General features: G+C 48.6%; 1 protein-coding gene across 6 annotated transcripts in view; it reads left to right on the forward strand.

Annotated features, from left to right (window-relative positions):
• PARN (poly(A)-specific ribonuclease) overlaps positions 1–5,175 on the forward strand; it is a 34,129-nt gene extending 28,954 nt beyond the window's left edge. For 2 of the 6 annotated variants that reach the window (XM_084818013.1, XM_084818014.1), the window contains exons 22-24: positions 1,450–1,642; positions 2,964–3,148; positions 4,286–5,175. In XM_084818013.1, the coding sequence (XP_084674139.1) occupies positions 1,450–1,642; positions 2,964–3,148; positions 4,286–4,338 (431 nt within the window). In that variant the 3' untranslated portion in view covers positions 4,339–5,175. The remainder of the gene's footprint in view (positions 1–1,449; positions 1,643–2,963; positions 3,149–4,285) is intronic. The other 4 variants (XM_084818016.1, XM_084818017.1, XM_084818018.1 and 1 more) reach the window with 2 other exon arrangements.
• The last annotated feature ends 7,590 nt before the right edge of the window (positions 5,176–12,765 follow it).

Here is a 12,765-nt window from a genome sequence, read left to right on the forward strand (position 1 = left end):
GTTCATCCCGCTCACCCTCCAGGGAGCTGTATACATGCTTCAGCTGGTGCACCAGTTCCGTCCCTTCCTGGGGAAGGCAGATCTGACCATGGTTATCCGTGCCTTCATCGCCTCACATTTAGATTACTGTAACGTGCTCTATCTGGGGCTGCCCTTAAAGAGTGTCTAGAAGCTTCATCTTGTGCAAAATGTGGTGACCAGATTGTTTTCTAGTGTGCGCTTTAGAGACCGTTTCCCAGTGGTCTTGAACCAACTGCACTGGCTTCTGGTTTGTTTCTCATCCTGATTCAAGGAGCATTTAGGATTATAAAGTTTGCAATAATAACAATTATAATGATGGCGTTGTTATCAACAGCGTTTAGGGGAAGGGGCTGTGGTTCGGTGGCAGAGCCCCTGCGTTGCATGCAAAACATTTCAGCTATGGCTAGAATCTCCAGGGATGGCTGGAAAAAACCCTGCTTGAAAATTTGGGAGAGCCACTGCCAGTCAGTGTTCACATTTAGGGAGATTGAACCTGGGACCATCTGCATGCAAAGCAGGGGCTCTGCCACGCGGCTACAGCCCCTTCTTGGGTCTTGGGCCTCCTCCTTACATGGACTCCCTTTGTAAGCCAGGTGATAAGTTTCCATCTTGTACTCTAATATCTGGATATTGTCTGGAAAGCAGCAGTATTTGCTAAGGGGGGTGGAGGCCTGGGGCACAGCCTGTTGCCTGATCTTAAGCTTCTTTCAGCCTTAAGTCTCTTGATGCCTTTGCCTCTTCTTCTCTGTCTTCACTGCTCCCGCTCCTCCTCAGTTCCTTGTTCATCAAACACTAATCTTCTTATAACGCCTCTGCTCCCTTGTGCCGCTTTTCCCTCTCATGGCCCCCTGTAAACATGAAACTCTCACCCATGAGAACTCTCCGCTGGCCGCCTCCTCCTGTTTTCAGAAATGATTAGAAACTTGATCTCCTCATGATGTTCATTTTACTTTGTAAAAGACTTTCCTACTGATAGGTTAATTATTTTATTCTTTAATCCCCCCCGCTTTTCTTCTGTCCTAGCTTATTGCAAAGTTTTCTCCCTTTTCTTCAACTCCCCCCCACCCCGCCGCCCACTGTCCTGCCACCCCATCTTTCTCTCTCAAAATGGTGAGCCTTCGGGCAGGGACTCGTTTTTGTGCAGCGCCTTACACACTCTTATGATGCAGGAGCAGGGTGCGTATGGCATAAAGTCTACACACATCCAGTGATCTCTCCCAGCTTTTTCTGCTTCTTGGTTTTCCTCACATCCGGAAGAAGAGGCAAAGGTGTTGCCCTGTCAATCTGTTCAGAGTCCAATGCTGCCCCGCTTCCTCGCCATTGTCTCAATTTTATTTTTCCTCTCGTCCATCTTTTGGGGCTGTGAATGTGGGTTTGTGCCAAAGTCTGCTTGTTTCTGTCGAATTCACTGCTTGTTTCTGTCCACAGCTGTTAACACCAGCAGGTATGCTGAAAGTTATCGAATCCAGACTTATGCAGAGTATGTTGAGAAGAAGCATGAGGAGAAGAGGCAGGCAAAGAGAAAATGGACGGAAGACAGTTGGAAGGAGATGGAGGGAAAGCGGTTAAAAACACAGACCACACCATACATGCTTCAAAGCCGGTATGCCAATGTTAATAGGTGAGTTTCTTTTTAAAGTGCCTGTTTTAAAACGCAGATTTGGAAACAGAACAACTTGTGAATTTCAAAGATCTTCAGGTGTTCCTGTATCACATTTGTGTATTGCGCAAATGAACGGTGTACAAAATCAGATAATAATATAAATGCGAAGCAGGTGTTTTGACCATTAATATCCAATCCACTGGTAAAATAACTTACTTTACAAACATAGCCACCAAAATATGTGTACAAAATCCTAAGTAATGTACACTAAAGGCACAGCCACAAAGATATCCATAAAAATCAGGTCGTCAGTCATCCATCCCATCATTCTGATGAAACAGTCGGCTGTGTGAGCAAATTCTCCGGGCCTTAAGGTCCAGACTGTGCCACTCAGGGAGGAATGGTGTCCCCCCGGGCGCAGGTGTAACAAGGCCTTGAATTATGCTTGCAGTGAGTGTCTTCCCATATTTTTGTCCTTGTATAGACTGCCTGTTCCCACGGTTTCTGCCTTGGGGAGCGAGAGCTGTGCATCATTTTGGGATCTGTCTAGATGTGGAGTGGTATATAAATGTTGTAAATGAATGAGAGAGTGAGTGAGTTTGCCACTGTCTGTTTTTGGGATGTAAATAAGGATTCATGACAAACGAGGACCTAAACCAAGAAGGTGCCAAGCCAGAAATGGGGAAGGTTTGCTTCAGACCCAGGACGGAATCTCCCACCAAGCAGAGTTTCTGTTTCCAAACAGTCACTTCCGTAAACACAGCAAATCTGGAAAGAGCTTTCTGTGCTTGACAGATGGAGGCCGGGTCCTTCTTTTTGCTACTGCTGCTTTTCTGTCTTTAGGCAACATGACTCCTTCCTCATAAGGAGCTCTTGGCTTGGTAGAGGAAAGATGGTGACAGTTGAGGCTTAACCAGAGAATGAGCGTCCAAAGCAGGTGTGCTGTTCCCAAAAGGACAATCATGCTGTCTTGGCAGAACATGGGCTCTTACAGTCTTTTAGGACCAAGACAAGTAAAGGCAGAGCTGGCAGGGCTTGAAACAGCAGCCAGCTAAATGACACCTTGGAAGCATGCTGAGTGGTTGAGGGCCAGCGTGTACGTTGCGGGTAGTCAGGCAAGCAGGAGGTCAGCTGATTTCTCAAAACATAGCCTTGGGGGACCATCATAGTGCATGAGCACATTCATGTTCTCATTTGTGCGTACATTTCTTAAATGGTTTCAGCTGCCCTGAGAATCTTTATACTGAAGGGCAGCATTGTGTTTTTAAACATGTGAACTGTTGCACGGATCACGTCTGTGCATGACGCTGCAGGTCCCCTTCCCCTTTCTCCACTCCAGTGTTACAGCGACCAGCACTGTGGGGAGGAGAAGTATGAGCCCCATCCGGGAGGAGAGCGATGGCGATGATGTGGAGGAGAGCAAAGTGCGAGAGGGCCGCCCCAATGCCTTTGTGGCGTCTGTCGAAGACGGGAAGAAAAGAGCCAAGAAGTTCAGAAAAGCCAAACGGGAACAAGCCGCAGCAGGTAAGTGGAATACTCAGCTGTGTTCTTCATGTCTGCTGCTTTGGGGAGCTAGAGCTGTACATGGGTTTAGTGTACGATATTGGCGCTGTGTGTTTGGCTCTGCCAGTTGACAGGCCTGGAGGGAGAGAAAACTGCTAGTGTTAGAACTGCTTCTCAGTCTGCCACAGGGTTTGAGAGCTTTGTGTGTGTAGTTGACTGCTAAAATAACCAAGCAGCCAGTTTCACCTTGGTGAAGGTATTCATTATCTTTACTTAATTCACCAGACCAGTGTTAACAAAAAGCAGTCTTTAGCAGGGTTGAGTTTGGCAGATGTTTCAAGCGGGGACACCCATATCTGGTATCAGCCCTGAACTGTGAGCTGCTGGGACAGCCAGGGCTGCCCCCCCACCCCCGGATCCGCACAGAAGCACCAGTTTCAGGGCAGAGGATGGGGGTAGTGGGAGCAACTTGTGAGTGCATGCAAAGGCCAAATGCGCCGCTGAACTCTGCTAAGTGAAAAGAGAGCGAGCCTGTCTGCACGTGGCTGAACGGTAGGCGACTTTGATCCAGGAGGCATCAAACTTGTGAAATAGAGCAATGAATGACTCGAGTGACGAGGGCACGCTGCAAGCTCTTCGATGGTAGAGTCAGCAGCGACCCAGCGAACCTTGACACCCAGAACTGTTCTGGGCAGGATATCGAGTGCCTGAAACTTGGGATGCTGCCAAGGAAAGGTTCTGAGCCTCCCCTAATTACTAGGGAGCTTTTCTGAAACATAATCCCTGCCGATTTGCACCACTACTACACTGTTGCCACTTCCTCAGCTGGATTGCAGGAAGGACCTGTCTCCCTCCTGGCTCAGATCATTTAAGTCAGCCTGGCTGGCCGGGGCATGCTGGGAGGCTAGTTTGACTAGGCTGGTTTAAGTCTCCGGAGCCTTGAATCCCTCGCTTCCCCATCCTGAGTCACCCTCGTCTACAAGACTCTTTTGATGGAAGGGCAACAGCCCTGGCAACCTGAGCAAGTTTGTCAGAGGATCCAGAATTCTCCCAAAGCAATGTGAAATACGGGGTGTGTGGGGGTGTCTTATTAACATGGTCCGGTTCTCTCTTATTTTGTGGCTCTTTAACCACATCACTCTGCTTTGCTTCTTTTAGAAGACCTCAAGACCACTCCCACCAGGCTCTTTGAAGTCCCAGACACATGGTAGCTGCCATCCACACCTACCGGAGAGGGCTCTGAATCCAAGGAAGCTGCTGCACCTGTGTGCCTCGCAAGCCATGCTTTCTTTAAATAAAGTGGGGTTTATAAATAAAAAAGCAGGATGTTTCTTGGAGATCAGCTTAATTTTTTAAACTGTCCACTGAACGATCATTGTCACTGTTTTCATGTGTGCGTGGGTGTGTGTACACATCAGTTTTGTTGATTACATGAAATTCTTTTGCTGTCATAAATGTTAGATCAAAAAGCAAGACCTGAGTGTTTGGTTTTGATCGCCTTTCTGTGGCATGTGGCCTGTGAAGTTTTTCAAAAAGAGCCTGTGCATGTTGTAAGTTGCTCTGCTGCTCCTTGTCCATGGGACAGGTTCCTCTGCAAGTTGTCTTGTTCCAGATTTTCACGCAATATTAATACCCAGTCAGTCACTTAATACTTCTGGCCACTTGATTTCCTACCATCCTCTCAGTAGGAAAATCTCAGCCAGTGTCTCCTCCCCGACCCATTTAAATTAAAATTAAGCAGAAACCACCCTCCTTGTCTTCTGTAAAATATATATATATATCCCCGAAATATCACATTTTGTTTGGGAAGTATGTTGGGTCCGGGGGGGGCCGTCCCTTTCCTAGCATCTTGTGAGTTGTGTTCTATATTTAAAAAGACACAGAAACCTGTGACATTCACCACCCTTCCTTTGTATTAAAAAAAAAATCTGCTTTGGTAGATTTCATAAATTTGGTTTGATATTTAACATTTTTGTATCATGGAAATGAGAATGAAATATGTATTTCCTTAAAGTGAAAATTAAAGATTTTTTTCTTAGGAATCAGGTTGTATGTGTTTCTAACAATAGCATTTGTTTGCAATAGTTTTAGGTCTAACAAGAAGTCCAGCACAACATGGGGGCCAGGGGACTAAGCCATTCGGGTTGTTTCTAGCAAGAATCAAAAACACATTCCTTCGCTTTTGTTACTTGTTGGTCTAAAAAAGCAACCTCAAATCAAGAATATACTAACCATTTATATAGCCCGTTTGAAGTGTCTAAACCACCTCACGTACCTCAGTTATGCTCCCAAGAGCCCTGCGAGGTAGGCTAGTACTTCTTGTTTATTCAGTCAGTCGCTTCCAACTCTTCGTGACTTCATGGACTAGCCCACGCCAGAGCTTCCTGTCAGCCGTCGCCACCCCCAGCTCCCCCAAGGTCGAGCCCGTCACCTCCAGAATATCATCCATCCCCCTTGCCCTTGGTCGGCCCCTCTTCCTTTTGCCTTCCACTTTCCCTAGCATCAGCATCTTCTCCAGGGTATCCTGTCTTCTCATGATGTGGCCAAAGTACTTCAGTTTTGCCTTTAATATCATCCCCTCAAGTGATCAGTCTGGCTTTATTTCCTGGAGTATGGACTGGTTTGATCTTCTCGCAGTCCAAGGCACTCTCAGAATTTTCCTCCAGCACCACAGTTCAAAAGCATCTATCTTCCTTCGCTCAGCCTTCCTTATGGTCCAGCTCTCGCAGCCATAAGTTACTACGGGGAATACCATTGCTTGAACTATGCGGACCTTTGTTGTCAGTGTGATGTCTCTGCTCTTCACTATTTTATCAAGATTTGTCATTGCTCTCCTCCCAAGAAGTAAACGTCTTCTGATTTCCTGGCTGCAGTCAGCGTCTGCAGTAATCTTTGTGCCTAGAAAGACAAAGTCTGTCACTGCCTTCACGTTTTCTCCCTCTATTTGCCAGTTATCAATCAAGCTGGTTGCCATAATCTTGGTTTTTTTGAGGTTGAACTGCAACCCAGCTTTTGCACTTTCTTCTTTCACCTTCATCATGAGGTTCCTCAGCTCCTCCTCGCTTTCAGCCATCAAAGTGGTATCATCTGCATATCGGAGATTGTTAATGTTTCTTCCAGCGATTTTAACTCCAGCCTTGGCTTCATCAAGCCCAGCACGTCGCATGATGTGTTCTGCATACAGGTTGAATAGGTAGGGTGAGAGTATACGGCCCTTTCCCAATCTTAAACCAGTCCGTTGTTCCGTGGTCTGTTCTTACCGTTGCTACTTGGTCTTTATACAGATTCCTCAGGAGGCAGACAAGATGACTTGGTATCCCCATCCCACCAAGAACTTGCCACAATTTGTTATGATCCACACAGTCAAAGGCTTTAGAATAGTCAATAAAACAGAAATAGATGTTTTTCTGAAACTCCCTGGCTTTCTCCATTATCCAGCAGATATTGGCAATTTGGTCTCGAGTTCCTCTGCCTTTTCTAAACCCAGCTTGTACATCTGGCAATTCTCTTTCCATGAATTGCTGGAGTCTACCTTGCAAGATCTTGAGCATTACCTTACTGGCATGTGAAATAAGTGCCACTGTTCAATAGTTTGAACGTTCTTTGGTGCTTCCCTTTTTTGGTATAGGGATATAGGTTGATTTTTTCCAATCTGTTGGCCATTCTTGTGTTTTCCAAATTTTCCAAGGCTAGTACTAGTACAGCTATATTGGAAATGAGGAGGGGGAATGAGCAACTGGTCGCTCCCCTAAGGCCAGTGGTGGGATTCGAATGGAAGACTTGCACTCTTGGTCTTGAGGAGATGCACTTCTGTGCCATCAAAACTATCCTGCCAGCCAGGGAGGAGAGGCTGCTCTACTAGCATGAACCAATGCTCTCTTGCTTTCATTGCCAGCCCCAAACGATCAGTCGCTTGTGGGTTTTGCCATCATTCTCAGGAAACCCTTGTTTACCCTCACCAAATGCCACACTCTTGAGACTTGCATCAAGTCTGACGGAGGCAACTTGGCCGGTTGCTTTTCCCCCGCATCTACAGAATAAACATGGGATTTGCTTGTGAGATTCTGCAACACTGTTGGCTTACAACAGCTTTTGGCAATTTGCCAGATGAACAGATTTTTGGCCTCCGAGAATTCCACACAAATGGCTCATCTCAGTGCCACAAAGGTGCTTGTTAAGCGGAGACAGATGCTTCCCTCCCCAACAAGAGCATCCGTCCTCCTTGTCTTCTCCCACTGGGGTTTCAGCTTTGTGATGCTGATGCCTGGCCCAGACAGCTGGGTACCTCTAACCTAGCTGTCTGTACCCAAAAAAAACTAAGTCCAGGCGGACGACCCAACCAGCACTGCAAGGAGTTGGGCTTCTGATGCATGCTGGAACTGTTCTATGTTGGACACAAAATTTTGCGCGTATCGTATGAGGACACTGGAGCTGATTTGAAAGGAAGAAAAGATGTCTCGGGTTTGTTCTGCCAAAGGCCCACTGCTTCGGAGAGGGAAGTGCAATTTTCTTCCGAGACAGCGTTTTTGTAAATCTGCCAGGGCTCATAACTTGAGCTGCCTCTGGCTGGCAGAGGGTTTCCCCAGTTTTGGACTTTACGCCTGCAACGGAAGCCATCTCTGTCTCCGTAGCGCAGAGTCCATTTCCTGCATCTCTGCCTCCAGCGAGGGAGGGGCGCATGAGCGCTCTTCCGCGCTACCGTCCAGAATGACTAACCAGAAAGGAAACGTCCTAGTCAGGATCAGCTTTCTATTCTGCAGCTGAGTTTCCAAAAACTGCTGCGAGGAATCCCGTCTGCTGTGGTGTGCTGAGAACCAGCGAGTGATTCGTTCTTGCAGCCTCGAGTGCGCTGCGCTCATCTCCGGCGGGACATACAATAAAAGCTGGGGAAATCCCCGAGGGGGCCCTCTTTCACCCCCTATGCTATTAGATGTGACAGCAAAGTGGGGCTCCCGTGGAACGCGGCCGTCAGCCTCTGAACCTCGGGTGCTGGAGACAGGTGACCGGGGGGGCAGCATCAGCCTCACGCCCCGCTCGAGAAGGTGCAGCGCGGCAGCAGCAAGGAGGGCGGCCCCGCGGAGGCAGGAGAGCGGGCGGCCCCCCCGGCCAGCGATCCTCTTCGCGCGAGCGTTTAAGAAATCCTCATCACATGACAGACATGTCCCGGTAGCGCCGTGCTCCGAACCAGGCGCCTTCCCCCTGCAGCGCGCGGCAGCCCGCTCGCGACGGGCCGGGCCGGGCCGGGCCGGGCCGGGCGGGGCGCGCGCGCGAGCGGGCGGATGCGCGGGCGGGGCGCGCCCGGGCGGCCCGGCCCCTCCTCGCTGCGGCGGCGCTGCCGGCCCCTGCAGACGCTCCAGCGAGGCTCGGGGATCCCGCCGGCCGGGTGCACTGTGGTGCGGGCGGGGCGGGGCCCTTCAAGGCGAGGCTGGACAGCCGCCTGTCAGGGATGCTCTGGCCTGGATTCCTGCACCGAGCCGGGGGTTGGACCCGATGGCCTTGTGGGCCCCTCCCAGCCCTGCTATTCCATGATTCTAAGAGAGGAAGAAACTTAAGCTTTAGCAGCAGCTTGTGAGATTAGAGGTTTGGGCTAGAACTGGACAGGCCCAAGCTCAAATCCCTGCTCAGGTGTGAAGTTTGCTGGATGTCCCTGGGCCAGTCACTATCATTCAGCCTAGCCCAACAGATTCACAGGGCTATTGTAAGGATAAAAGGGGTGGGACACCATCTATGTTGTCCTGAGCTCCTTGGGAGAAGGGTATAATGTTTTTTAGAAGTATGCAGATTTAGTATCCTCATCCCACATTTTGGGAGCACCTTCCTTGAAAGAGAACACACAAATTGAAACAACTTGCAAACCTCTACAACCCCCAAGGATCCAACTCTCCAGCTCATCCTTCCTGAACGGTGGGGGTTTTTTAAGCCCAGCTAACTCTATGTTGTTTGCCCAGTTTGGACAGTCCATGCTTTCTCTCAGATGCTTCCTTTACATTCTCAGATAGGTAATCCTAACCCTAACAAAGTTTGCTCCATTTTGCACTTATGACCTATGCTGCTATTTTCCCAGGCTAAAAGGCTGTCTCCATTTCCACTGCAAGAATTTTGGTTGTTTACATTAAACTAGCTGCAATCTGCTCGTGTCAAAAGAAGTCATTGCACTGGAGGAGGAGTTCCTTCTGTCTCGCAGACCCCTGTGCTTACATATATTCCAACTTGGCATTACTCTCTAGAATACATTTGAGCAGCCTTCCCCAACCTGGCACCCTCCAGAAGTGCTGGACTACAGCTCCCAGAATCCCCTGGGAGTTGTAGTCCAACACATCTGGAGGGTGCCAGGTTGGGGAAGGCTGCATTAGAGTACACGGAGGATAGAATCATAGAACAGTAGGGTTGGAAGGGGCCTACAAGGCCATCGAGTCCAACCCCCTGCTCAATGCAGGAGTCCAAGTCAGAGCATCCCTGACAGATGGCTGTCCAGCCTCGTCTTGAACGCCTCCAGTGTGGGATGCCCAGGTGGCTCTCAGAAGTCTCCCTTGCAGCCAGCCGGTGACTGAGCCATCACCAGCTTTCACGACTACCACCAATTTTCTTTCCTGCCAGATTTTGCCACCAAAAACATTACCACACCCTTCCCCACCACCCCTCCCCTGCAACCCCCCCCCCGACCGGCACTGCCCATTTCCTGTCTGCCCTGGACTCCAAACCCGACACTGTGCCAGGTGTGCTCCATGCTCAGCCCTCTAAGCGCTGGCGAGAGAGTGCCTCCTCACAGACGCTCAGGCCACCCCGCTCAGAAGGGCAACTACAGAGTGTGCCACATGGAGTGCCCAGCTTGGTGTCCTGTTGGTAGTGGCATAACACAGCCAGCGGAGGACGGATCTTGAGTAAGGGATATATTCATTTTAACTTCCCAGTTAGCCACCTATATTTTCCAGGTTGCAAGACAACTGAAATGGAGACATCCAGCCAAAACTACACTTGGTGCTTCACAAGTGGCCCCTTTAAACAGCACAGGAAGCCCTTGCTCATGTCGCTCTTCTGTTACAGGGCAAGAGGGGCCTGCTTGTTAGCCAGGGCTAACTGTACAGTAACTCCTCCCATGAGCCGCATGCTGCAGCAAGCTCCTGCCGCTTCTTACACTCTCCGCTAAGAGGAGCGCTCTTCCGGAACTTCCAGTTCATCAGTCCCACATGTCCACAGATCCTTCGCCTCTCAGCACATCCACTTTGCTCATAGTTTCCTTTTTTTAGGCAGAAATGGGGGTGCTTCTCTCCTGTTCCTCCACCCCCTTTCACAGCATGGAGAATTTAATCTACATCCATAATTACATGTACTGAACAGAACAGTACCAAACAGTTAGTTTCAGTTTAAATTATCCACATTAAAAGATCTTTAGGGTGTGCTTGAAACCATGCAAGACGAAGAACATGCTAACGTAGCTCACCACTTGTTTTTGCAAGGCAAGCTTTTTTCTGTGCAGGAAGTACGTGTGAGCTTTGCTAAAAACGACCCTTTTAAAATGGCATCAGCTACTGTAGGATTTTCATCTGCATTATAGACAAGGGAAATGCAAAAATTGATGAAAGCATTGCCTGTGAAAATGGCTGTAGTAAAACTTGAGACTGGCTCTCATATGCATAAAGACTTTGAGCCCTAAACAATTTGGGACCTGTGTAACTGAGAGAGTGCCTTCTCCCTTACCAGCCTCCTGGTGACTGAGGTCATCCACTGAGGCACTCCTGGTTGTTCTGCATGGACCTGTGGTGGTCTGTTTGGAGTCTGCTCCAAGCAGAGCCTGCCATGTGTTGGCTCCATCTCCGAGGCACTCCAGGCCTGTTGATGTCAGGCAGGCACTGAGGTTGGTTAGTTTTTGGCACCTGCTGAAGCTATTTTTATTTAAACAAGCCTTCCCTGACTATCCAGCCACAGTTTTATTCACACAAAATGATTTTAAATATTTAAACTATGTATTTTGATTCTTGCTTCCCTTGCTTTTTATTGTTTACCACTCGAGAATTTTATTGGATGTAGAGCAGTACATCAACCTTGTAAATAAGTAAATAAATATCCACAAACAACTCTGGAAGACTGCTAGTTAGACAGTGCCAAAGAACAGAATTTGAGGTAACAGAGAAAGGCACTGCGCAGTCATCCAGGATGGAAATGCTCGCGTGGAGCAACAGAGGGATGAGGTGGATGTGGTGACCATGGCCTCATTCTGCCCTTATTAGAACACATAAATGCTCCCACAAGCCTCTCCCCACAAAAGAAAGCATATGAGAAAAATTAACACATGTGGCCGTTGCAGAAACTGTAGCCATGCTCCAGAATGAAGCTGGCTTAATAGTCTCCCCCTCTCCCTGTGACCCCTTTTTCTGTTTGTGAAGCCAAAGAACTTCAAACAACAGTGCCCAGGATTCTTTTGGCAAAGTCATAACTTGGGAGGCGCAGTCTTTTTCCAGGCCCTTTAATCCTCTTAAGCTGTGTTGAGCTGTTGTTGCTGTAAGTGATCATGCTGCTGGTTTTTATTCTGCACTGTCCTTGTTGTATTAGTATAAATCCATGAATTAGGGAGGAAAACACAGGTCCTGCTACGCTGCACCAGCCCTCAACATCCACGCCCCTTCCTTCACTGACTCCTGCCTGTTTGTGCCCTGCACTCATCAGGAAATGCCCTCCTGGAGGTGCCTGAGATATCAGAAGTCCAGTCCATGAGGGCTTGGAACGGGGCCTTCATTGGTGCAGCCCCCACTCACTGGAACGTCTTCCCACCCCAAATTAGGCAGGCACCCCCAACCTTTCTGGGTTGGGGGTGCCCACTGAAAATGACCTTGTTCCAACTGGCATTCCCAGAAAGATCATCCCGTCTTCAGTATCCAGTAGCAATGCACAGTCCTTTACTATGATCTTCTACTGTATTGTTCTGTACGTTGCCTAGACGCTTCTTTTAATGTAAACGATCCAGAAATATTACATAAATAAATAAATAAACAAATTACTGCTAGAAAACCATTTTGCTCGTCAACAATACCATAAGCAATTAATGAAATGGGCTGGGGCAGGGGAGGGAGAGAGAATGCTCAGGAAAGCTGTCCAAAGCAAAGTCTGAAGTCTGCCTTGTTATTTGTGCTATGAGAGTATCTGGGGGAAGTGCCAGGTGACTGGAGGAGGGCTAACGTTGTCCCTATCTTCAAAAAGGGTAAAAAGGAGGAACCTGGGAACTACAGACCAGTCAGTCTGACATCAATCCCTGGGAAAATTCTGGAGCAGATCATAAAGCAATCCATCTGGGAGCACCTTGACAACAATGCCGTGATTACTCGAAGCCAACATGGATTTGTCAAAAACAAGTCCTGCCAGACAAATCTGATCTCATTTTTTGATCAAGTAACCTCCCTTGTGGACCGTGGGAATGCTGTAGACATAATATACCTCGACTTCAGCAAAGCTTTCGACAAAGTGCCCCATGATATCCTGATGAGCAAACTAGCTCAAAGTGGGCGAGATGAAACAACGATCCGGTGGATCCACAGTTGGCTACAGAATCGGACTCAAGGAGTGCTTATCAATGGGACCTTCTCAAGCTGGGGAGAGGTAACGAGTGGGGTAGCGCAGGGCTCAGTCCTGGGCCCAGTGCCCTT

This window comes from Heloderma suspectum, chromosome 12 (assembly GCF_057233095.1).
Source record: "Heloderma suspectum isolate Gila_16-S chromosome 12, 16-S_ref, whole genome shotgun sequence".
NCBI classification, from domain to species: Eukaryota; Metazoa; Chordata; class Lepidosauria; order Squamata; family Helodermatidae; genus Heloderma; species Heloderma suspectum.